We start from the raw sequence: 27,755 nt of genomic DNA, 5'->3' as shown, positions 1-27,755 counted from the left end.
TTATTTGTTCAATGTAAAAAAGGCTTTATTGGAATTAATATGTTCTGGTAATTACATGTTTATTTGAATTTGAAACAAAGTTTAATATTTTTAGATGCACACATACTTTTGAACGACATACCTTCAACATGGAAACTTCAGCTGGGCAATAGAAACAGATTCTCCATACTTTTATTATTATCGTTATTATTGCTAAGAGATTAGTTCTTCAATATTCAGTCCTTGGGTAACAATGGTAATTAGGATTGGGAACTCTTGTTCTAAACAATGTGGTTGTGAGCACACTCACTTATAACAACAATTCCAGTTGAGGTTGTTAAGCAAATCCTGTGTGGTCATTAGGTGTGATGTCATGTGATAGCTATTTGTGACCTCCTGCTGGCTTTCTCATTGGCTTTGCTTGTTAAAAGCTGGCAGGGAAGGTCATAAATAATTATCACGTGACTGCAAGATGCTGCGACCGTCATAATTGTGAGCTAGTTGCCAAGTGCCTGAATTGTGATCATGTGACCATGATCACTGCAATTTCGAGGACAAGCTGTAAATCTCTTCCTTTAGCACTGTCATAACTCCGAATGGTAGCTGAACAAATAGTCACTAACCGAGGACTACTTGTATTGAAAAGACAAAGTGAACTGATGTAATTGATGCTAGTTGTATCTTACAAACCAGTTAGCCATAGACATAAATTATGCATGGACAATTGAAATGAATTGGAATTACTTTTTATTGAAATTGTTACATAAAAATGTCATATATATGTATTTATATATGCATGAGAAATCCCTATATATAAAACATATCTTGCATTGAAAAATTTATTTAAAATGCAAATATTTTTCAATGCAGTTTAAATTGGCTTAAACTATTGACGTGTGAAAACATAAAGATGAATTTCCTTATTTTCAAGTATACTTTTGCTAAGATCAATAAAACCTGTGCATTCCACAATTAAACAAAAACAGTCTGCAAGAAACAGAACTAAATGTGTTAGTTCTGGACTACTGCATTGTCTAATAGTTTAAAACGTATCATTTACTGCATGTGCTGATGTGTGGAAAAGTTATGGAGGCTTATGGCTGAGCTGATAAACAACATACCACAATATTATACAACTACAGGAATTATTTACTCAAACTTTTGCTTCAATGTAGCCAACAGATAATATATACATATGCAAGGTTTTAATATAATGGCTGGCTATGCTAGCCATCTGGGCAGTAGGACATCAATTTGCTGTTGGTTGATTTTTCAGGTAGCTTTTCAATTCTTCTTGAGACAACCAATCTCATGTCATATATTAAACCATTCTTAAAACCTTACTTGAATCCACTTAAACATATAAATTATATATTTAAACTGAAAGCTGGATGAAAGGTAAATAATTCTCAGTCACGAATCAAATTCTATTTCTTTCCAGGTTTTAGCAGCATTTCTTTTGTACTGTTCTAATTCCTGAAAGGGAAAGGGATAGATTAAAACATTAAATCACAAGATCTTAACAATTGCATTCCAATTTTCAGCTTGCGAACATTATGAATCCAACTATGCATCTCATTTTATATTCTACTGCAAGCATTGAATTAGACCCATTCTTTCCCTTTGTATCCTACACATGTCTATATACTACTAAAATTCTTGTGTCTGACTGTTTATAACTATCATTGGGAAAATTGGTGCATCAGTTTCATCTTTGAAACTGCAAATGGTTCATAGAATAAGCCACGGTTAAATAAATTTTCAGGTACATTTTCTACATTAAGCAAACTGTAGTTTTATTTTTTCATTTCATACTGTTTCCATATGCCAAGGTTTGCTAGAAAATTACTGAAGTACATTACTGTAAGAGCATTCATAACAACCGCTTGCAGTTTCAAAGAGCCCTTACCCAGGGCCATACTGAGGCATAGAAATAGCTTTTTATTTAGTAACTCAACAGTTCAAAAGTGAATTGATTTTGAATTTTCAAAATAGAAAAGTATAAATATGGACTAAACAATTTATCATCATAATAAAATGAAAACATTTTTCATAATTATGGGCATTTCATAAATTAGTTTAGTTTATACCAATACAATACAATACAATAGCAGAGTTGGAAGGGACCTTGGAGGTCTTCCAGTCCAGCCCCCTGCCTAGGCAGAAACTCTATACTGTTTCAGACAAATGGCCATCCAACATCTTCTTAAAGACTTCCAGTGTTGGGGCATTCACAACTTCTGGAGACAAGCTGTTCCACTGATTAATTGTTCTAACTGTCAGGAAGATTCTCCTCAGTTTGTCACATATCTTTCTTTAAATTTTGCAAAATTGCTAAAGGACTTCTCAAATTTCAGTCCCTTCTTGTTCTCCAGATGCATAATTTACTTACCTGATCAGGCAAAGCAGAAAGTGACTTGAATACTAACAACTGTGCAAACAACTTGAAAAATATCAACAATTGTACCAAGTACTAAACATGTGAGCTATAATTAGTTTTTAAATCTAGTGTCATCCATTTCAGGATGTAGCACTATTAGTTTGAATTCTTTTTCAAATGGAAAAGGATTATGTTGCAGCTGTGATCTCCACTGATCAAATAAGCCTTAATTCTGAGTTAACTGATTGTAAACCATTCTGAAGAGTTAGGATTAGGAATGGGGAATTTCCTTATTTTAAGTAAAGGTTACCAAAATTACTTTCTAGTATCACAGTCTGATAATGATATAACTAAACAACGTTAACCATTGCAAAATACCCCTGAAGTGCATAACATTGACAATATATGTTTATTCTATCAAATTATTTGTATTAATAAAATCTGAAGTATACAGAATCTCAAATCCTGTGATTTTAAATATCTTCTGATAACAGAGCCCCATCATTGTCACTACAAGCTAACTTCATTGAAATTCAATTCCAGCCTTATTATCATCAAGAACTGGAGAAGGGAGAATCATCTGTGCTCAATGAAAAAGTCGTAAGAAAGAAGTAAACTGATATGCATTAGACATGTGGTGTATTCTAGAAAAATGGTAGGATTTTTCCATGGTAGCTGAGCATCAGTGCAAAAAAAAAAAAATCCAAACAGTTTCATTCTAGGACAGATTTTTCTTTGACTTTGAGAAAGATTTGGTTAGAAATCATGATCCCTGGTACTGCTTCCAATCCATGGTCCTTAATGTCAGCAGCAATATGAGAAGTATATAAAACTCTATAGATAGACATTCTGAGTCCAAAGAGCAACATGAAATGATCAAGGAAAAACACACGAACTAAAATGCTACCATGCATGAATACCTCCAAGAAACAGAATACAAAGCATTATATTTGACAGTAAACCTTTAGCATAAATGCTCTTCTCTCTATAAATGCTTTATCTTTAAAAGAATGTATGGAACAAAGGACTACAAAAAGTGGGAGAAAGATTAGCTTTCTGAAGCATTTAATACTTATTCTTAAGATAACAGCCATTTCACTCTCAATTTTCATATAATTATGGGAAATCCTAATGCATTTAAAAACTGAATGTAGCCAAGGAACTGTTTTCTTACAGATGTATTCAGGGTTATCTGGCAGCTTTTAAAATCAAATGAAATATAAAAATCCCAAAATGTTTTCATAAAAGCCAGTTCAAATGTTACAATAATCTTATAATAACCGAACTTCAAATGGAAATTTTAGGGAAATAGCTGCAGATAATTTTCTTTTGACAGAAACTTGTCTATTACCATATTTTTCCTGCAACAGTACCAGCAACAAAAGCTATAGCAACATTCAATGGCATCAATAACGATAATAATCTTTCTAAAAGAAAAGAATGCTGCAACTAAGAAACTCCTGGAAAAAGATTAAATCATATTGAAAATTAATCTTACTGCTACCCTGTTTTTCCTATTTTGTTAATAAAAGCAGCACCAATCACATTTTGAATGAATGAAAAGCAAGAATGTATATGACAAGCAATTAAACTGAATGCTCTATTCTAAGTGACAAAATAAATTCAGTAACATATCTGAGCTCTATGAAAGTCATAATCCAGTGGAATGTACACACATTCATACATAAATCAGGATCACAATTAATGACCTAAATCTGTCATTCCAAATTTATTTGTCATCTAGTGGAAGTACCCTAAAATATGTATTTAATTGTAGATGATTTCTGTTCCATAAATAAACAGTTAAGATAATAATTTGGTTCACTACTAATGATGTGATCCCTAAAATGCATTTATGTTAAACTACGTAGGTCTTTAAATATAGTGTGGAAATTCAGATTTCAGAAAGTTGTATAGAAAATATGCAATTATTTTAAAATATGTTAAATGGATCTATTTTTACAAAACTAGCTTTTATTTAATGCTAATGCAGTCCAGGATATTGATCTAGAAACAGTCAAATCAAGGCTAGGAGACTATAATAGTCCCTCTGCAAAAACTGAATTCAAATATGCCATTTGTTCATACAAATTAACAGACATTGTTATTTCATACAAATAAGGACACACCTTCAAAACAATTCTTATTTATGGCTCTATCAACTTAGTGGAAGGGACAGACTTTTCACAGGGATTACATTGATGTATTAGTGTGTATACACACACACACACACACACATGCACATATAAACAATTTTCTAGAAACTAATATAAGCTATCCAATGATAAATATATCTCAAGAGAGATTTCGTGGAACTGGTCTCCTTGCTGGTCCTTCAGTTATGACATTGATTTTTTTGCTGCTCCTTTGGAGACATGCTAGCTCACAATTCCTCACGCAGGAGTCTTTATCTGTTTTCTTTCTAAAGTAACTCAAATTGTTGTGTGTTATGTTAGGAAATTATTATTCAGAGTAATTTGGGAAAAAACCAACCTCCTTTGTGATTTAAAGAGGAATCTCTGACCAGAAAAGCTCAACTTTACTGGTTTTGGACATATTTATAGCAACTGAGGAACACCAGATAAATTATCTAGGTTTTATTATAGAAAATATGGCCACAATAGTAGCTTAACAACATACCTCATTTTTTTGACTTCGCATGGCGTCAACTTCATTTTCAGCATATTGTGGATCCTGAGCTGGGTCCCTAGCTTCTTTGAAAATGTCTACTTTCTAAAAATATAAAGTAAAAAGTACAAAAAGTAATTTTATTTAACTTGCTTAACTTAAGTGTGCCTTGAAATGTCCCTTAACAAGTGTAGAGAAACATTTTCAGCCCAAGTATCCCTTTTTTTCTCTGGTAATTACTTGTGAACTTTTTAGTTGAATGGCTCTGCATTTTATGTTATATTATGATTAATTATAATGTATTATTGTTTTCATTATTATTATTTTATTACCAATCTATTTGATATCCTAATCAGAACTATCTAATGCTGTGAAGGAAGTTACCATTTTTTGTCCTAAAATAATCAAATTAGAGCCTGCTCAACTTTCCTTCCACCTCTGAATCAGTGGTGGGATTCAAATTTTTTTACTACTGGTCTGTGGCTGTGGCAGGGAAAGGATACTGTAAAATCTCCATTCCCTCCCCACTCCAGGGGAAGGTTACTGCAAAATCCCCATTTCCTCCCGATCAGCTGGGACTCGGGAGGCAGAGAATAGAAGGGGGTGGGGCCAGTCAGAGGTGGTATTGAGTGGTTCTCCGAACTACTCAAAATTTCCACTACCGGTTCTCCAGAACTGGTCAGAACTTGCTAAATACCACCTCTATTCTGAATACAGATTTGTCCAAGGAAACTAGAACTGTAACATCTCTGGCGTGTTTCAGGCAACTCTTATTAGTTGAGCTAGAAGGTGGCTTGGGTGCACCACATGTGATTTATGCAGTATTAGGCGGAAAAGCAGCTTTGTCTCTGCAATATTTCAAGCAAAATGCAAGAAGGCATTCAGTCCACAGTAAAGTTAATACTCCTATAGAAATATCTGTTTTTTTTCCTTTGCAGCTCATTCATATATAGGGCAATTTATGATGAAGGCCATAGGCTTATGATGGCTGTGGCCAACTAGGCAGTACTTGATTGCTAGCAGAACATCAGCTAAAAGGCTGGGTCTCCATAGGGATTCAAGTTCCTTTGTTCTTATTCAGTTATATTTGGTCCAAACTGTGGTGAACAATTTGGGTTAAATAGAGGTAATTTAATATATCATTAATGATTAATAATAAAACAATAATATATTCTCATATACTAATTAGAAATAAGCCTACCTTTGGGGGAAATATCTTTCCAAAAACCTTTTTCCATAAATCCAAAGGTGTTTGTGCATGCAACTTTCCAATGTCACAATCAGCAGCAGGAGGTGGTCCTAACAATTATTAAAAATATTTGTAATAATATTCACTCAACAGTTTAAAAGAGACGTAAGCCATCTGTCATCTGCTGCCTCTTCCCATTTTTTCCAGGACACCCCTGCCATCTGAATGTTCACTGGATGATTTGAATCAGTTACTTTCTCTCAGCCCAGCCTAACATGGTTTCCCCGAAACTAAGACCTAATCAGAAAATAAGCCCTGGCATGGTTTTAAGATGCTTGTAATAATAAGTCCTACCCCCAAAATAAGTCCCAGTTAAAGTTGTCAGTTAGATGGATGCATTTAGTGCCACATTTCCCCAAAAATAAGACCTAACTGGAAAATAAGCCCTAATGCGTCTTTTGGAGCAAAAATAATATAAGACCCGGTCTTATTTTCGGGAAACAATGTAGGCTGGGCTGAGAGACAGTAATTGATTCAAATCATCCGGTGAACATTCAGATGGCTCAGGCAACTCAGAACATTAAAACTGCTGTACCACAGCTAACACCTGTTACACATCTGACTGAATGTAATTCTTACTGAACTCAATAAGACTTACTGCTGACTAGATAGCTGTAGGATTACATTGTAATTTATATAATTAGAGTAGTATTGAAGATGTTTGCAATCTATTGCAATCTATTTCAATGATATTATACATAAATGCATTCTTTGATGTTTCAGAACTACTTTTATTTTGTCTGTTTCATCCCTGTATTCCAGGGGTGTCAAACTTGATTTCATTGAGCGCTGCATCAGGGTGATGTTTGACTTCGGAGAGCCGGTGGTGGCGGCCGGAGTTGGGCATGGTCATGATGGGCGTGGTCATAGTGGGCATTTGACACAGGCTCAAGATTCATTTTCCCCCTTCTCTTTCTTTCCACAGTTCTTTACTATAACCATTTTCTTATCTCTTCTACCAGATATTACTGGCAAATATTTATTACCCATGCTTCATATTCTACTAAACTTTTTATTTCTAAATTTATACCTCATTGTTAACAGTAAATTGCTTTTCCAGACAGAAAAGCTATTTATACTATTGTATGTTATTATTCAACTAATAATAAAAAATACAATAGCATAAATAACATGATAATACAACATCTAACAGCAGAGGTAAATTTCCAGGATAGTAAATAGCAGCACTCTGCTGGCCGAAAACAGGCCGCGTGGAGGCCCCGGCCAGCCCCCTTTCGGCCTCCACAATTTCCTGCAGCACTCTGCTGCCTGAAAACAGGCCACAGGGAGGCTGCCCCTGGCCACCTCATCGCCCATTTTGGCCAGCAGAGGCACCATGGGTCAGTCCATTGATATTTCCAGGCCAGCCCTGCAGGCCAGATTTAAGCATCCCATGGGCTGGATTTGGCCCGCGGGCCTTGAGTTTGACACCCCTCCTGTACTCTCTATATTCTTAAATCTTCATGGGCAATAACTAAACCATAGTCAACCAAATTAAAAAAGATTACCAACCTATTTGACTAAGGGAATCCATTCCTGCTGGAATGAAAAGCGGTTTACTTGGATCCACTGACATGGATTTGCTTTAAAAATATGAATAAAATAAATTAGTTATAAACCTTGTTCAAAAGTTTAATTTGCAACATGTAGGAGCAGGATATTCAGTTCCAAAAAGCACTGTGAAGTATGTAAAGGCATAAATGAAACTCCTGCTACAACTCTTTAAATAAACAGTGGTTTTCCTAGGATTGCACAGTGCTATTTTTTCAACAAATGCCCACTTGTTACAAATGCTTTGCTCATTTAAAGCAGAAAAATATTCTCTAGACAAAAGCCTAATTTAAAAACATTTTCAGCACTTACAACTTTGCTTATTTCATAAACCTTAATTGGGTGGTCAGTATTTGAGAGCAAGAATCCTTGATCATGTAGAAGAGTTGCCTTAAAATCTATTGAATTTATTTACTGAACATTTTGTACAGGATTGCCATTTGTATAAAATCATATAACTTACCTTCTATCAAAACCAAAGGCCAAATGGTTAATAAGTGCACGTGTTTTCAACCACAGAGCTTCTGATCTGCTAGTAAACTGAGAGAAGAACATAACAATTTGGATTATATTCTTCTCATAGTAAAATGCCATACACAGCCCATTCAAAACTATCCCCTTTTAACATGAGTGAACACACACTGATTTCTAGGACCCGTAGAGGTAGTCCTCAACTTACTACAGTTCATTTAGTGACCATTCAAAGTTACAATGGCACTGAAAAAAGTGAGTTATAACCAGGGGTGAAATTGAGCAGGTTCTGATAGGTTCTGGAAAACCGGTAGCGGAAATTTTGAGTAGTTCGGAGAACCGGCAAATACCACCTCTGGCTGGGGGTGGGAATGGAGATTTTGCAATATCTTTCCCCCGCCAGACCCACCAAGTCACCATTTTTTACACTTATGTCCGTTATAGCATCCCCATGGTCATGTGATTTACATTCAGATGCTTGGCAACTGACTCATATTTATGACAGTTGCAGTGTCCTGGGGTCATGAGATCACCTTTTTTGACCTTTTGACAAGCAAAGTCAATGGGTAAACCAGATTACCTTAACAACAGCGTTACTAATTTAACAACTATAGTTAATTCACTTAATAATATGGCAAGAAAAGTTGTAAAATGGGGCAAAACTCACTTAACAAATTTCTCACTTAACAACATTAATTCTGGGCTAAATTGTCATTAAGTTGAGGAATATCTGTACTTTGATGTAGACATATTTCTAAGAGTTTAAGAATTCATTTATTCTTAACACAAATAAGATTTAAAGACTAGTTCACATCTATTTTCTTTAAATATTATCCCTTTTTAAGATACATATTAATTTTTTAAAATCATTAATATATTATTTTAAAATAATATAGCATATGTGACAGGTTTCCTTGAAAATCACAGAAAATGTATTGGAAGAGGATTTGGGATGTGGATTCTATAAATGAGCTTGCATTTCTTTATAGCATACCGTATTTTTCAGAGTATAAGACGCACCTTTCCCCCCCAAAAAGAGCATGGAAATGTTGGTGCGTGTTATAAACCGAATATAGCCATTTTTGGCCTCCCAAAGCCCCGCCCCCCGGTCCTTTTTTTTTTGCAAAAACTGAGGCATTTTTACCTTCCCCAACCCTCCAGAAGCATTCTGCAGGTTTCAGCAGGGCTGGAGAAAGGCTAAAATGGGCGTTGGTTACTCACCTGATATGCCCTTTCTCCAAATGGTGGAGACATCATCCAGACATGGGTATTCCAGCCAGTATCCAATCGGACTGGGTCTACCAAATTGACAAGTCCCACCCTCCGTGCTAGCCTCTCCAGCTTAGACGAAGGAAGAATAATGGTAGACTGCTGTGTCGCTTACAGATTAAAATGTGATCTCACCTTATTGACATAAAAAACAAAAATTAAGTCTGAACAAAACAACCCCCGGGTGGGGCTGGATGATATCTCCACCATTTGGAGAAAGGGCGTATCAGGTGAGTAACCAGCGCCCATTCTCCCAGTAGGTGGAGACATCATCCAGACATGGGACATACCAAAGCCTAAACTGTCCCATGGGAGGGAATGGAGTGAGGATTTAAGAATCCTGTGGAGCCACCACCCGCTGCAATACTCGCCGTCCGAAGGCTGCATCTGCCGACGCACATCTGTCTATCCTGTAGTGACGTATGAATGGTGTTGGCATTGTCCACGTGGCCGCCCTACAAATCTCCTCCAAGGGGGCCTGGGAGGACCAAGCAGCTGAAGTGGCAGCACTGCGTGTGGAGTGTGCAGTGATTTGTGGTAGAACCGGAAGAGATAAGGCGATATATGCCCTGGAAATAGCTGAACGAACCCAACGTCCAATGTCTGTAGAAGAAGCCTTGGACCCCCTTCTTACCTCCAAGTTGGAAACGTACAAAGAGAGATTCTGACCATTTGAATTCCGCCGTGCGCTTGATGTACACCCGCAAAGCCCGACGCATATCTAGACAGTGTCATTTACGTTCCAACCGATGTACTGGATTGGGACAAAAGTCCGGAAGCACCAGTTCTTGTGCCCTATGAAATACGGAATTTACCTTTGGTACGAACGTAGGATCCAGATGGAGGACAACCCTGTCTGGGTGAAATGTGCATAAGTCCTGTCTAGTAGACAATGCAGCAATATCAGAAACTCTCCTGGCCAGTGACTGCAACAAGAAATACAACCTTGATTGTCAGATGATACAGAGATGCTGAATACAGAGGTTCAAACGGAGCCCCTGTTAATGCCTCCAAGACCTTGTCAATGTCCCAAGAAGGAAATCTATGTATTGTAGGAGGCTTGAGATTGGTAGCGCCTCTCAGAAAACGGCAAATAAGAGGCTGATGCGAAAGCAGCTTGGAAGAATCTATGGACAGGACCGAAGACAACGTAGCCACCTGCCGACGTAGCGTATTTGGGGATAGTCCCTTGTCAAGTCCCAACTGAAGGAACTGAAGAACATTAGGTATGGAGGCCTGCAATGGAGGGATTCCTTGTGTTTGACACCAGGAAGAGAATTGAGTCCAAGTGGCATCGTAAATTCGATTAGTGGACACCCGCCTGGCTGCCTGTATAGTTCTTATTACATCATGGGACAAATTAGCTGCTGTTAAGGCCTCCCGCTCAATCTCCAAGCGGTGAAACGAAGCCATGCTAGATCTGGGTGCCGGAGAAAACCTTGCAGCAGAAGGGAACTGAGGAAGCTGCCACTGAGGGCCCACTGACAGATTGATCAAGTCCGCAAACCAAGGCCTGCATGGTCAATGGGGCGCTATGAGAATCAGTTCTGCTTCCTCTATCAACATTTTTCTGATTACTCGCTGAATCAGTGGAATTGGAGGGAACGCATACAGAAGACCCTACAGCCAACTGCATCTGAGAGCGTCGGAGCCCTCCGCCCCACAGTCGCATAATGTGTGTAGTACCTGGGGAGTTGATGATTGTTCTGCGTCGCAAACAAATCCAGAATTGGGCAATCGTACCTCTCCGAGAGTTGTCGGAAAATACTGTGATGAAGGCTCCATTCCGCCGGGTCGATGTTCATGTGGCTGAGCCTGTCTGCCTGCAGATTGTGAACGCCTGAGATATGTTCTGAGCGAATGGAAACTAGATGTATCTCTGCCCATGCCACTAACTGGAATGATAAGGTCATTAGAGTTTTTGACCACGTTCCCCCCTGCCTGTTTATATGCATCTTTGTGGTTGTATTGTCTGTTAGGACTAGTACGCATTGGTGACGATTTCCCTGAAATGGCGTAGCGCGAGATACACTGCTTGTAGCTCTAACCAGTTTATACTGTTCTTTAGATTGGAATGCGAGCTCCCCACCCCAGAAGACTTGCGTCGGTGGTGAGGACCAGTGACTCTTTTTGGCATTGACCAGGAATCTGTGATCCTGAAGCACCTGCAGAGTGGTTTGAATGTCTCTGCGGGCTTGTTGTGTCGTTCTGGACAATAATAAGATGTCATCCAGGTAACGAAGAATGCGGATAGGCATGGTGCGCAGATGGGCTGCAAGAACCGCCAGAACTTTTGTGAAGACCCTCGGAGCCGAAGATAGGCCGAAAGGGAGAGCCCGATATTGGAAGTGGGTTCCGACATAACAGAACCGGAGAAACTGCCTGTGGTCCGCCAGAATCAGGATGTGGAGGTATGCTTCTGTGAGATCCACTGAGGAGAGAAGGTCGTTTGGGCAAACACACTCCAAGATGGATTGCAGGGAATACATCTTAAACCACCGATAGAGTATATAATAATTTAGACATTGGAGGTCGAGAATCGCTCTCCAACCCCCCAAAGACTTCGGCACTATGAAGAGATGGGAGTAAAAACCCCATCCCAGTTGGTTGGAAGGCACCTCCTCTATGGCCTGAATCTGAGGGAGATGCTGAATTGCTTTTTCCACCAACCTTCTTTTGATGGTGTCCTTGGAGACCGGATACGTGACGAAGTGCTGCGGTGTGTGTGTGTGTGTGTGTGTGTGTGTGTGTGTGTGTGTGTAGAGAAACTCCAGAGCCAATCCGAACCTGATGGTGTGGCGAATCCATACATCGTTGGTGATGGCATCTAAACGATCTGAAAAGACCGCCAAGCGACCTCAATGGGAAGGGAACTGACATAGTCACTTCTGCTTCCTGAATGGATGGTTAGAAACTCCCTTGTAAGGTTTTCTGTATGTGAAACATTGGTTACTCTTGCCTGACCAGTCATAGGTAGCAGATCCCTGCCTGGGAGGAGGCTGATGTTGTTGACGGGAGTAATTGAAACCCCCATCCATGCTCCAAAAGGGCTGCCTGCGAAAGAAAGAGGAAGAAGATTTATTATCAGTCTTACGTGTAGCAGAAGGCAGAACCTTTAGCTTATCTTTAGATTCCACCAGCATAGGTTCAAGTGGAGGCCCAAATAGACGATCTGCAGAAAATGGTGCAGAAGCCAGTATTTATTTAGCTCTGGCTTCCGCCTGCCACTGTTTGAGCCACAAAAGATGTCGCGTGGGCACAGAAGACGCTATGGCTTTGGAGGCGAAGCGTGCTTCATCCAAGGAGGCATCCGCAGAATACTCTATCGCAGCCTTGACTTTAATAATAATAATAATAATAATTTATCAAATTTCTAGACCGCCCCGGAGGGACTTGTTTGTTCAAGTCCTTGTGGGTTCTTGTGTCAGAAGGAGGAAGCCTCTCTTGTAGTTGTTTCAGCCAATGCAAAGCTGCCCTGTTAAAGAAAGAGGCAGAAGAAGAAGCCCGCACTGCCCATGCAGAGGCATGATGTCCCTTGACCAAAGTCTGATCAAACCTTTTGTCCTCCGGGTGGAGGGCATCCTTAGATGCAGCTGTGGCAGCGTTAGGAGCAGATAGCGCCACTATGGGGAGGGGGTCGATGGAAGGTACTTCCAGCAACTTAGCTAACTCCGGCCTCACATTATACAGTTGCTTATCTAAAGCAGAAGACCCTGGTGCAGCCCATTGATTCTGGACTACCTCCAGAAAAAGCTTAGGTGAAGGAACCACATCCTTTTCCACCATAGGCCTGGAAAATAGAGGATCAGTCGTGTCAGTCTTGTCCTGCTCCATCGTAGCCAATGGCTTGGCTGCAGGAATACCTTCTTCGTCTTAAAGAGAAGGGAACGAAATAACACAGGTTTAAACAATCCTACCAATGAGGAAGGAGCATGTGTGAGATCCTCATCATCAGAAAGGTCAGAATCCCTGGAGACTTGTTCCTACACTTCTGAAACAGAAACCTGAGATAAGGAGTCATTAGGTACCCCCTGTGCGCTGGAAGGTTTAGCCTTCTTAGAAGAATGAGCTGCTTGTGAGGTGGAAGGCCCAGCAGCACGATGTTGCAGACCAGCAGCAATGCCTCTTTCTATGGCAGCTGCTATAGTATCAGCCATGTCAGCCAGATAACAAGGAATCCTTCTTGGAGGAGGGGAACCAACATCCAGATCAGAGGTGAGACTCCTTTCCCCTTCAGAATCATACTCATCAGGGACAACCATCACATCCTCAGGCTGCAAGGGGGACGCAGGGGGATAATGGTCACCATCTGTGTCCGTGGACAGTTCCTCAGGGGGACTCTGGGCCCTTGGAGAAGGAGTCACTGTAGCCTGAATAGACTCCTCACAGTGGCAAGACTTGGCCTTGGCCTTGCGGGGTGCTGAGGCAAGGGAACCATCCTGGGCCTTCTTATTCTGTGCCTAAACCTTTGCAGGCTTGGGAGGGGCCTCCCTTACAGGGCCCACCCTTTTCCTAGTTACCAACTCTGTGGTATAGAGGCAGGAGGAGAATCCTGAGGGGAATCAACAGTCAAAAGTATCCAAGACCTTAAGACGCCATTCTACTTATGACCTTGAACGGAGCTCTCAAAATGGTGGACAGAGCTTTTGGTGATTCAAAGTTTTTCCCGCCGAAACCTCTTCCAAGATGGCCGCCTAGAATCTTCGAGTCCTCTGAGGGACTGTAACGGCGAACCGACAACGCTGGTTATGTCGCCACAACCTCCTGGTTGCCGGATGCTGCAATCGCCAAGGCGATCAATGACAGCTGTATCCCTGACAAGGGGAGCCACTGCTTCATGACGGCAAGCCGGATCGGCACGATGGGCCGCTGCGGCAGTGGTGGCTGCTGACGGCTCAAGAAAGGGAGGCTGCCGATCTTCCAAGCTGCAGCGGCAACCCAGAAGCTGCAAGGATCCGAAAGGCGAAACGGAGCTGAAAAGCCTCTGTGGAACAGCCAAGCAGCAAAGGCAGCAAAGAGGCCGGAGAGAATAGCTCGTGGGCCAAATTCCCTCAGAAGCCGTTAGGCACCGGGAATAAATCCCAAAACCTTGTCCCAAGCACCAAATTTGATAATTGAGAATTTTAGAATAGCCAATTAAATCGAATCGAAGCTGAAGACAAATTAATACTACTTTTATCTAATAATCTGTCGGAGAGATCACCAGACACAGCCAGTCCAATGGAAACGGACTGAGTCTAAGCTGGAGAGGCTAGCACAGAGGGCGGGACTTGTCAATTTGGATTGTCTGATTGGATACTGGCTGGAATGCCCATGTCTGGATGATGTGTCCACCTACTGGGAGAATGGCCCCGTTTTCGCCTTCCCCCAGCCCCAGAAGCACTCTGCAGGCTTCAGAAGGGCTGGGGGAGGGCAAAAATTCCCCAGTTTTTGCAAAAAATGGCCCATTTCCCCCCAAAACAGGGGTGTTTTTGTCTTCCCCCAGCTCTGCTGAAGCCTGCAGAATTCTCCTGGGGGCCACGGAGGACAAAAACTTTTTTTCTTTCTTCTTTGAAATCTTGGTTCGTCTTATAGTCCGAAAAATACGGTAAATCTGCCATCAATTTATTTTTATTAATACATTTTATTTATTATTGGAGAATTGATCATAAAAATCAGTTATGAGAGTACATTTGTAATTTGCAAAAAGAACATGACGGTAAAATATTTTGAAGAACAATTGCAGCTTGCTTTAATGAAATCTATTTTCCATTTTTAACCAATAAACGTAAAAATTGTGTTCTAACGTCTTTATTTATATAAAATCATTTTGAGTAGACATCTTTTTAGTAGAAAATGTTAGTAGAAAACTTTAAAATATATCCATTTTAAGTGAATATATTTATAATCTTTGTACTTAATATTATATAATCACTTATATACAAATATACAATGGTAGCAACGTTGCCAAATGTATACATTTGTTGTTTCTTTTCATTAATTTTTCTTTTCTACTCTTCTAGTTTTATATTTCTGTATGAATATGTGTCTGTTTCAATAGTAACTTTTAAAAGGCCTGGCCTTGAAAGGACCTCTGAAATATACTTAAAGGTGACATCAGAGAAAAGGGAATCCTACTGAGGATCTGCTGGGAGAATATTGGTTCTGAAGCCTGTCATGAATAAAGTATCTATGCCAACAGATTGATACACTTCAACGAGATTGGTTGGTCAATTAAATATCAATTAAATCCAAACACAATAATGTAATTCCAACTACAATACATTAATTTAATTCAAGTGTCCACACACACGAAATTCATTGCAACATAAAAATGATTTTAAAAAAATACATTAGAATTTTCTTTATTAAAGATACTTAAAATAACCATAACCTTTCTAACTTTAGTTTTAAACCTATACTATCCATAGTGTTACAAACTTAATTCTGTATTTCCTTTGATTGTATTATATTTTATAAATAAAATGTGCCAATTTTTTCCCATCTGGCAAATAATTGAACTTTTCATTCATTTATTTCCCTTACAGCATATATTTTTCAAACCAGGCAGGTTCAATATTAAGTAGCATTCTATATGTAATTGTATTTGATATTTATATGCATATATTTTATTGGACTGTTTTAAATATATCTTCTGTAAAATGAGATTTGCTTTTTTCATTCTTGCTACACAGTAAGTTTTTATTTTCAGTGAAACCAATAGACTCAAAAATATTAAATACCAGTTGGATTGTACTTCTGAAATTCAATCATACCTACCGCTAAAGATGCGCCATAATAATGAGCAACAAATCGAAGTGTCTTGTATATTATTTTTTTCATCTCAGAATCAAATTCCTAAAAAAAAAAGCATCCTAGATATTTTACAGTATATAATAGGATTACATTACATATTTTTAAACTAAGAGACAACTATTTAAAAATTAGGTCAAATGTTACTTTCACCTCAGTATCAGCAAACCATATTATTATTTCTCTGAAAGGTAGCAAGTAACCATGGTGTTGTTATTAAATTATCAACATATCTGAAAGCAGAATTATAAGGATTATTTTTATCAACTTCTGGTATAATACATTAAAAATGACCCTAAGTATATAGTATATGTTTATGTTTAAATGTATTATTATTACTAGAAAAAATTAACCTAATGAATATGCCAATGTATATGGTGAACTTTTCCAATAATGGCCAATTGTTCAAACTACTATAGCTAAATAATAGTAAAAGTTTCCAAGCATTAACTAAGATCTGATCTACATATAACTGTTCTAGTCCAGTAAGTCTTGATTTATTGGGCTAAGAATAAACATCTGTACATGAATCAGGAAATTTTACTTTAATTATTAAATACAAACCAAAATTATCTCAGACCCAGACATTTGTTTGGCATATTACAATTAAATTGGAATTATTTAACTTAAACAACAGAAAAATATGATTTAATAAATCAAGAGCACTTCTATTATAGTACAGGTAATCATTGACTTACAATGGCAATTGGGACAGAGATTGTCACCATGAAGTAAAACGGTTATAAAGTGTAATGTCATGTGGCCACATTGCTTAGTGACAGCAATCTAGCCAATTCTGGTTGTTGTCATAATACAAAAGGTACTGCTTGTGGGACTCCCAAGCAAGCAGTGTAGGAGGGCTGCAGAAAGGTGGGAGGCCCTGTGCATGCCATGCACAATTTGAGGAAGGAAATGCTGTGGTAGGAGCACAGGGAGGCTGGGGAAGGAGGACATGGGGTGCATGTGAAGGCAGAAAGGCAAGGGAAGGAGGGTGCAGATGTGGGCAAGCGTAGAGATGCTAGGGAAAGAAGGTATAAGTAATGGAAAGCTGGAGAAAGAGGGTGTGGGGTACATTCAACTTGGAGAACAGCGTGGGTGGCCATGGGAAGGCCTGGCATGGTCAGTAGCTGCTTCACATAAGGCCAGGCTGTCCAAGCCTCATCACAGTGGAAGACGGTAAAGATTAGGTGGGTGTTGCAGAGCCTGCAGAGTGCATGGTGGCGGAGGCAGCTAAATAATGTTTAGAAATTGCATAACATTTAAGAATGCAAAAGGAATGTGTTTATTTTTGTTTTTAAAAGCATTATAATGAGATAATGAAAGAAATGTGTGTTAATAGTAAGCTATATAACTAAAATACTGAGATTTTATAATATTAACAGTTTAAGGAACACACAAATTATAAATTGAAGGCTTTATAAATTGAAGCTATCATTCTGAGGAACAGATCAATTGTTAAGTGATGAAAGTGTGTACATTTGCTACAGAAAGAATATACTAATAATTCACTCTTTTTAAAGCCGGAAACTGTAGTGTTTACCAGAAACTTCACTGTTACATAATTAACTTATTCATTCCCAATGGTAACTGTACATATTAGGTTCCTTGGTATCAATAAACTAAAAGGAAAGTAATATTTGATACAAAGAAACATATATAATGAAATTATTTTCAAAAATAAAAATCCAAACTCACAAAATTGTACATAGCAGAAAAGCTTAAATGAGCATTACTTACATGAAATAGATCATATTTGCTTCCAATTATAACTAGTGGAATTGGAAATGGGTCAATTAGCTCACGATCCTAATAAGAAAAATAGTATTATTATCATCAATTGCAAATGTAATGACAATTTGCTGAAAAAATAAAGTTCTCAATATAAGCTTGGAATAAATAGAATTTAAGACTGCATAGCAATTAACCTGTAGTGGTCAAATGGGGATGCCAGTAACTCAATAGTGGCTTATGCTACTGTTTTGAAACATGTGAAAAAGGTTGCACAGTAGCAGAAGCTGAACAGGAAGAAACTGAGTAGGTACTGAGATTGGTGAGAAGGGTTTCCTCTTGTCCAGGACACCTTACCTTTGCACTTAGCCCAATAGTCTCGCAGTATATCAAGTCATACTTCCATCAAGCCAACAGCCACTGATCTCCATCACTTCCATGAAATGAACTGATCCGTACTTTATTTTTTGAATCCAGCTAACCTTATAGCCAGCACCACATCTCATGATAGCAAATTCCAAGGTTCAGTTACTTGTATAAAAATATATATTTAATTTTGTCCCTCTCATTTGTCTCCTTTCAGCCCTAAAGTTTCTAAATGTCATAATCTTCCCCAATAGGGAAGTTGCCCTAGTCCCTTTATCATCTTAATGACCCTCTTCTGAATCTTCTGTAGTTCCACTACATACTTTTTGAGATACAGTTACCAGAACTATTTCAGATGTGGCTGCACCATTGATTTATAAGTGCATTATGACACTGACATCTCTATTTTCAGTCCAGAGTCAAAACTGTTTCTTCCCCATCTAGACCCACACATTCTCTAGGTACTGAGAAAACACTTTTGAAAATATTACTTAAATGGCTTGGGGCAGAAATGTACAACGGAGTATCAGTGTCATCAGCATAGTGATGATACTTAACCCCACAGAGGAATGACCTCACTCAGCATATAAAATGTGCGAAACCTCTATACAAGACAAAAGCACCAGGTATATTTTCAATGACAGCTTTGGAAATCTATTTTACTTTCTTCAAGAGAGCAAATTACCAATTGAGTGTCAAGGGCTGGTATTAACGTCCCTAAAAATTCATATTTAATTAGTTGTCATGTTATCAAAAGACACTGACTTTGTGATAGACGTTTGAATAAGTGCAAAGTATAGAGTTGTATTGAAGGTTGTTGGAACTACATTTTTTCCTTAAAACTATAGCTTCCTTGAGTTGCCTTGCCAGGTAACAAAAATGTATAGAAGTTATCACCCTTATTTGAAAAGGAGATTATAAAACCAATATCAAAGTGCTTCTGTAAAATCATAACTCCTGATTGTTGTAACATGCCACAACAATAGCATTAGATGTCTAACTCAGAAGAAACCTTATCTCCTTTCTGCTCCTGCTAAATTTTCATTAAATTGCTATAATTTTCCATTGAACAACTTCTTTTATATCTAATAAATTTTCACTCATGCGTGAAAATATAAAGGAATTGTTTATGATTCTCAAAACAATTAACTTTGTATGAGATTGTGACATATGAATAAAATACTAGTTCTTACTGGATGATCCTTTGGCACATTGTTCCACATCTTCCGCTTAATTTCAGTAGCTATTTTGGAATTGTTTTGTCCCAGTTTTGATATAATTCTGTCTACATGCTTTCTAGTGATTTGTAGAAGATTCTCCATGGTTGGCCAGAGTTCATTTGGTTTTGAAAGATCCAAGACAAGAATAACAGCAAATGTCCTACAAAAAGAAACCTTATTTTTAAAATTATCACCTTAATATTTCACCCATGAGAACTTCGACATGAATCAAAACATCCCTTCCAAAAGTCTAAGCAGATTACCTAAACATTAAAGAAATACATTTTCCCTTGAAAATGATTTAAACTTTACAGCAACATTTACTATGCTGGTTTATTAGTTGGATTGATAAAACCTGTTACTATAGATTAGCAAACGGTCTAAGAGTATCTGAAATAGTAGTACTGGCAAAGATAAAAAGACAAAGGACAAAAATTAGATTCTTTCCAATTTAAGAATATAAATAATACTACATTTTTAATTATTCCCACAAATAGATAAAACTAGCAGTTAGTCAGCTGTATTATAATAAAAATTGATCACTCCTTTGATGATGTTAGAATTTCACTATTTAGACAGGCCTAACTATATAACTCTTCAATTCTAACATTGGCAGACAACTTGACAGCACAAACTTAATGCAACTAAATCCAAACTATTTACAAGAAAAATGACTGAGCACTTAAAAAAACAAATAAATTTAAAATTGAAATACTTTCTGTAAAATGAAATTACTTTTGATAATTAAGCCTTTCATTGCTTACCTTATGTTAACTGTCATTATTGGTATAGGGATTAAATCCAACAATGAAATTCCACCACCTAATTCCCAAAAGTGAGCAATATCTTTAGGCTGAAAATATAATAGGAAAAACCCCTCACATTGTAATGTCTTGATGTATTAGTAACATTTTTAAAAATTATATAGCTGTGTTTTCAATTACATAATTTTTCAGGTTTCAAAAATGATAAAATACTGGTAGGATTTTTACATAAAAACTAAAACATTTTTGGTTCTATCTAAATAGTCTTCAATTAAATATAAATATACTAAAACCTATGATTACCAGATATAGATTGCAATGTACTTTACAAACAAATAACACTTCAAATAAGCTTCAGAAACACCACCATTCTTGCTGGAGTCAACATAAAGAAACTGTTTTTTTGCCAAGAAAGACAGAGAATATGTTTCCAGCTAACGTTAAACTACCTAAGCTCATCTGGAGCCTACTTAACAGAAAACATATTGTTGCTGGGACATGTAGCATAAGAAAGTAAAGGAAGTGAAGTCAAAAATATATTCCTTCTTCATATGTAGCTAATATAAAGATTAGAGAGCTAAAATATTACTTCACTAGTCCTATGAGAAGACTTTGTTCTCATATTAGTAGACTTTCATTTAATTCCTGAGGTTGCTGGGTATGTTTATCACATTATAATAGATGACTGGCATTTTTCTTTGCAGATTTACTGAAATTGAAAATGTTGCCACTATATATTTTGTGATGTTGATGAGAAAGAGAACTGACAGAAAAGCAGTCAGGGTTTGTCAGATAACAAGTCTACTTCACAAATTTAAAAATAGAAGAAGGTAAAACAGAAACAGTAGATTAAGTGAGTAGCAATTGAAAATGTGACTTATAAATGCAAAAAATAGATGAGACAAAACTAAGAAGAAACTAATACGGGCAGATTACAAGAAATATAATATAAAATGCGAATCAATTTATTTACTTTATTGGAGATAACTATATTTTTGTTGAGAGATGATATAGATACACTGCAATCTATATAGTATATTCATTTATTCATAAGGCAGAAAGAAACAATTAGGTTACTGACTCTAAATCTGCATTGAGGCAATACTTTCCAGACATGGGAACATCACATGATTATATCAGACAATAGTTGTCAATTTTCACTAGTTTGTTGTCAATTGAAATATGGTCAAAAAGAATAGATATAAACTGACAAAAACTTATGATGCAAATACATAATACTGTTTCCAAGCATTGCAAAGTAATTTACAGAATATACAAGTTTTCTAAAGCTCATTACAATATTAATGTAAAATGGTCAAAGGCTTTTACTGGATAGTGCTCATGACTTTACTGATATGAGATGTAATGCAGTGCTTACTATACATCATGCTGCAATTCTCAAACCCTAAAGTTTAATGCAACAGCATTCACAGAAAACTTTTCCAAATCAATATACTTACTGTATTATGCCCCTTTGCTCTTCTTCCAAAAGTATATTCCAAAGCTAGGGTTGGTTTTGGAACTTCATCTCTAAAAGATTAGGATATCCCACCCACCCAATTTGCAAAGTTACTCAAAGGCTAAGAAAAATTATAATATTATAATGTTAAATATTATAAAAACAAGTAATTTGCACAAAACTTTCCACTTACATTCCACAGAAGAAAAACTGGCTGGGGAAAATTATTTCTAATGACTACATTTAAACGAAGTAGCTATGTAATAATAAAATTTCAAACTATTACAATTTCCAGTAGAATATTTCTAATTACTATTCAGTTAAGAACAAAAATCTAATAAAGCCAAACAGAAACTCAAGGAATCATAAAGAGTTAAATATGTATATTTAGGAATGTTTACTCTTTATATTGGGAGTTTGAAAAAGTAGAAAATTTGGCAAAATGAATATACAGCAGAAATAGAATTTGCCAGTACAATGTCCATGGCTGCTAAAGAACTAATAGTACTACTTAATGAATACCAACAATTTAATAATAAAAAAGCAACATTTCAAAAAATGGTCAAATACCTTATGCAAGATATATTGATTTCATAAATACGTTAGTGCTTAAAATATCACAAAAGCTATTGGTTATTTTAAAGCACAGATTGATATATTTAGTTTGCTGGATATCAGAAAAGATAAGGTTCAAAGTAAGTGGGAAATGGGAATACATCCTGAGATTTTGATAAGGGACCCAAAACAAATCATAACACTGAAGTATCACTCCACTCGAAAGGTAAGGTGCATGTTAAATGTAAGTGACAAGTCCTATAACACTTGTGCACAAACACATATGATCTGATATTAACTATACAGTGCTCTATATGGTTTCTTCTAGATGTATGGTTTGAAAAAAATATTATATTATATTCCTATAAAGATATTGTTGATAAATACTTTGAAAATATGAAATACGTTTCAAAGTTTAAACACATACCTGTCAAGGCACCTCAATATAATACTAGTCTTACCCTAGAAATTAAAAACAAAGAATGCTATTGAAATGCCAGTGATTCATACATATTGTATCATTCTACATGCTGTAGAGTATTCTCCAAATAATTTTTAAGAAAATATTTGAAAATTACAAGCTTAGCCAATTATATATCAGGTGATTATTGGCAAGTTGTCTTCTACTTTTTATCAGAATGCAGCTGTACTGATATTACTATTAATTATTCAAAGTATTGGAAATGACATTATTAATAATAACCACAGGGCACTAAAATGCAAGAATAACAGCAGGTATCTGTCTACCAATTACATTCATATGAGGAATCATTGGTAATTGTATATAGAAAGTTAATCAAATAATGTGTTTCTACAGGAAGTGTTTAAATTGATGAGATGGAAATAAAAAAGAATGCATGTAATACACATAGCCTTCAATATATAATTTATTGCTTTATGCTATAAAGATTAAACCGTTGGAGAAAACAGTCTATTTATGATATGATTTTCTTGCATTTCTATAAAAATAAATACATTATTGCTTATGTTTTTGAGTAACTTTTATTTTTATAATGCTGATTCCATTCATTCTGGGTATCTTTACTTAAAAAATAAGTCCCACTGAGATAGGTTATACCTATTTTTAATACATATGTCCAAAATTGTAAATTCTATAAGTCATTTATAGATTAATATATTTTCTTACTGAAATATAGCAGAATATGTCAGCAGTTCAAGTTTAAGTTTGTTCACTAAGACAGCCCTCTCCAACCTGATGACTCTCAAACTGATTCAGACACCTCCCACAATGTAAAATATGAAAAACTGGGAACTGAATCCCAAAATATTTGCAGATACAGTCTGGATAAAGTTACAAGAGGCAATCATTGTCACTAGAACATACAAGTAAGAAATGCACATAGTATATAGATAGTCTTTGTTTTGCAACCATAATTGAGACAGGCAACTTAGTTATTAAATAAATTGATCACTAAGCAAAATATCACAATTTTATTTCATTTTCCCTTTGCTTTATGAAGTTATATAAAGCAAAATGCAAAAATTGGTCACAAGGTTACTTTTTCATCACCGTGGTAACTGTGAAAGGTTGCTAAACAAGTTGATTGCTAAAGGAGGACTATTCCTTTTATTATATATTTAAAACACAAAGTATTCTGCTTAAATAAAAGTCAAATACTAATCATTACCCCATTTTTATTTCCTAAAAAGAATAACGATCTTTCATAACATTCCAGAGTGTCTCTGTCATCTTCACTATTTTCTCTTTTCTCAACTTCTGCTTTAGCAATATCCCATATAGTGTCACTAGTAAAGAAAACAAAATACAAATATCTTCAAACAGGATAATGTCCCAACAATTGCAGTTAAAGAAGCCAGTTCTGAATTAGTAGTTCAGCACCAGACTAGAAACCAGGAGACTGTGAATTCTAATTCCACCTTAGGCATGAAGCCAACTGGTGATCTTGAGCCAGTCACTCTCTCTCAGCCCTAGAAATGAAGCAATGACAAACCACTTCCAAAAAATTTTGCCAAGAAAATTTTGTCAAGCTGTCACTAAATGTCAACACTGATTCAAAGGCACACACACAAAAACAAAACAATTCATTTAAGAAGCTACTTTGACAAACATTTCTTTCTTCACTGAAACTGGAAACACTAATAAATACCAAATAGTAACATATTTTTAAATTAAAATTATGTATATTAATTGGCTATAATATGAATTAGTCTGTAAATATGTACTTACATTAAAATCAGAATAGCACTGAGAATCATTAAAATGCATGAGAGTAGTTTGTGACACTTGAATTCTAAACTATACAGGCTGGCACTCAGTTTTGCTGTTTTCACATTAATACATTTTTCCTTCACTGTAGGATAAAGGCAGGAATGCCTCTTTTTACAGATTGCTAACTCACAAGGGGTTACTGGCTAATTGAAGTTTATAAGTGATAAATGGCTATACATTACTTTTAGCAATAAATAAAAGAACAAGAAGAATGCTTTTGACTCATTCATTTAATTGGATTCTTTATCTAGTTTTAGACCTTGTGTGAAGAACTGATTACGTTTTGGATCAATTTAGAGTTCACAAACAATAACATGTTTGCATTAAGATGCACACTCTTAAACTAATACTCTGTTGAAGCACTTGTTTCTTTTTTATAACAGCATTCAGTCTTTTGGGATAGAAGCCTATCAGCATGGCACATCTTGCTTTGGGAATCACTATAAATGAGACTGAATTCAGTAGGACTTCATTCTAAGATGTATGCACTGATCTGTACTCCACCATGGTGTTAGTCATAAGAGTAAACACTCTTTTAACCTTTATTCCTTCATGGATGTAGTGGATATACAAAATCTATACACCCTTGTTAAAATGACAAATTTTTGAGATGTAAAAAAAGCCCGGATCTGAATCCTATAGAACGGGGGTGTCAAACTGGCAACCCGCAGACCGGATGCATCATGTGCAAGCCATGCCCACCATAGTTCCGTGAATAAGAAAAATGTCACAATATGTCACATGATGTAGCGAGTTTGACATGTCTCCTATAGAAAGTCTGTGGGGATGACCTGAAGAGGGTTGTGCACAGGAGATGACCTTGCAATTTGGAGTACTTCTGGAAGGATTCCCAAGGCAACATATGACTTGTGCCAGGCTTCCATCCGAAAAGACATGAATGCTCTCATAAAAACAAGTGCTTCAACAAAATATTAATTTTAGGGTATGCATTTTAATGCAACCATGTTAATATGTTTTTTAAATTTTATTTTTGCTCCCTAAATGATTTCAGTTCGTTTTTCAATTGAATTGAACAGCTTATATGTTATAGTAGCACGGAGAGCACTTGCCTATAAAGTCATCAAGAACCAGACACGTGCTATGATAATGGTAGGAAAAATGTAGAAGTGATATACTTTTTTTTAAATGGAAAAACCTGACATTTTAAGAGGGGTGTGTAGACTTTTTATATCCACTGTATGTCCAGGTAGTTTCTAAGGCAACAGCATGGAACTGGTTTGCCATTGACTTCTTTAGGGCCTTCCTTATGATGAGCCTGAAATTTATGTTGCTAAGCAAGACATTTGTTAAGTAAATTTTGTCCCATTTGATGACTTTTCTTGCCATAATTGTTAAGTGAATCTGGATTCCCCATTGACTTTGCTTGTCAAAATGTTGCAAAAGATGACCACATGACCTCGGAACACTGCAATCTTCATAAATATGAGTCAGTTGCCAAGCGCCTGAATTTTCACATGACCATGGAGATGCTGCAATGGTCATAAGGATGAACACTGGTCATAAGTCACTTTTTTTCAGTGCTGTTGTAATTTGGGATGGTCACTCAATGAACTGTTGCAAATCGAGGACTATCTGTAACTCCTGCTGATGAGGTAATATTTGACTTTCATTAAATTTCAAGTGCATGTGTGCTTGTCCCAAATTCCCTGACCTGTTCCCATTCTATAAGTAGGTCTTTTCAATTGCCAAAAGTACAGTGGCCACTTGGCTGACAAAGCCATGTATGGTGATAACGGAGGACCCTGCAAGGAGGAGCGGACTTCCCTAGATCCTTTTCCTTAGTTGTAATTACAGGTAGTCCTCGATTTACAGCAGTTCATTTAATGACCATTCAAAGTTACTACAACAGCACCGAAAAAAAATGTGACCATTTTTCAGAGTTACGACCTTTGAAGCATCCCCATGATCATCTCATCAAAATTCGGATGCTTTGCAACTTGGATGTATTCACGACCGTTGCTGTGTCCTAAGGTCATGTATGTGATCCCCTTTTGCAAACTTCTGACCAGCAAAGTCAATGCTTTGCCAGATTCACTTAACAACTGGGTTACTAACTTATCAACTGTAGTGATTCACTTACCAACTGTGGGGAAAAAGGTCGTAAAATGGGGCAAAACTCACTTAACAAATGTCTCACACAGAAATGTTGGGCTCAGTTGTGGTCGTAACTTGAGGACAACAAAGAAATCTGGATCCGATTACAACAGATAGATAGTCCACAGAATATGAAAGAAATTGGAAGGGACCTTGGAGGTCATCTAATCCAACCCTCTCTCCCCAAGCATACCATCTATTTAATTCATGAGTGCTTCAGGTGATTGGATGGGAGCTGGCTTGCAGTCTGTGCGAGTCAGCATCTTAGAAGCAGCGCAGCGGGAAGGCAGACCGCACTGCTCCCCATCGCTTCCATTTTCACGCTTTGCACCTCTGACCGTTTGGATCAACTTGTTCACCCGCTTTAGATCCAGAGGGTGGGATCTCACTCAGTGATCGCGCAGCACCGCCACTGCTCGTTCACTTTTAGGGCGGGAAAGTATGGAAAAATGCATTTGAGGCTCCTGCCGCCGCCCCGAGGCAAGAATTGTGCTGCCGTCAAGCTGCCCCTTTTGCCCACAGCACCCTTCCCCGCTGGCGCAGGGACAAACAGCGGCCCAGCGAGCTTCACTCTTCCTCCGAAAAAGAAGGCGAGCGAAAGTGGCAACTTGGTCAACAAACGGCGGGGATTTTAGGCCGCGATCTACTCCCCGACAACCATGGCAACGGCGCCTCAGAATCACACCCGCCATTGCTTTCTCTCTCCCTGGGGCAGCAGCGAGGAGGGATGGAGTCCGGGACACTTTCTGTCGAAAGCTGACGCGGAATGCAAAACAGCCCGGGCGCCGGACACACAAGCCTCCCCAGAGTAAGAATAGCCCCTGTAACACGTCACGGGTCCCCACTAAGGAAAATTCAACCCAATAGGTCTTCTCTTTACCTGGCCCCAGGCATCTCTTCTCAACGTCGTCAAAAAACGGCGCCGACAATTTTAGGCCTTGATTTACTCCCAGGTCGCCATGGCAACAGCGCCTAACC

At 37.4% G+C, this 27,755-nt stretch overlaps 1 protein-coding gene across 1 annotated transcript; it reads right to left on the bottom strand.

Moving 5' to 3' along the window:
- On the bottom strand, positions 1 to 27,755 carry DYNC2LI1 (dynein cytoplasmic 2 light intermediate chain 1). The gene is made up of 13 exons (XM_081940698.1): positions 27,658 to 27,755; positions 24,061 to 24,178; positions 22,839 to 22,873; positions 21,858 to 21,927; positions 20,398 to 20,486; positions 19,607 to 19,793; positions 18,057 to 18,125; positions 16,287 to 16,364; positions 8,251 to 8,327; positions 7,749 to 7,819; positions 6,189 to 6,286; positions 5,000 to 5,092; positions 1 to 1,455 (listed from the first exon to the last, which is right to left on the bottom strand). The coding sequence occupies exons 1-13, from the start codon at positions 27,669 to 27,671 to the stop codon at positions 1,393 to 1,395; spliced, it is 1,062 nt and encodes a 353-aa protein (XP_081796824.1). The 5' UTR covers positions 27,672 to 27,755; the 3' UTR covers positions 1 to 1,392.

This window comes from Natrix helvetica (assembly GCF_964273705.1).
Source record: "Natrix helvetica genome assembly, chromosome: 2".
Lineage (NCBI taxonomy): Eukaryota > Metazoa > Chordata > Lepidosauria > Squamata > Natricidae > Natrix > Natrix helvetica.
The sequence above is the reverse complement of the archived record's forward strand: the minus strand, read 5'-3'. Positions and strand labels throughout refer to the sequence as shown.

What these genes read in the sequence shown, in the direction of transcription:
- DYNC2LI1 (XM_081940698.1), bottom strand. An exon ending in GAAAGATATTTCCCCCAAAG is followed by an intron (nt 5,093 to 6,188) that starts GTAGGCTTATTT and finishes TTATATTTTTAG; the next exon opens with AAAGTAGACATTTTCAAAGA. An exon ending in TGCGAAGTCAAAAAAATGAG is followed by an intron (nt 1,456 to 4,999) that starts GTATGTTGTTAA and finishes TTTCCCTTTCAG; the next exon opens with GAATTAGAACAGTACAAAAG.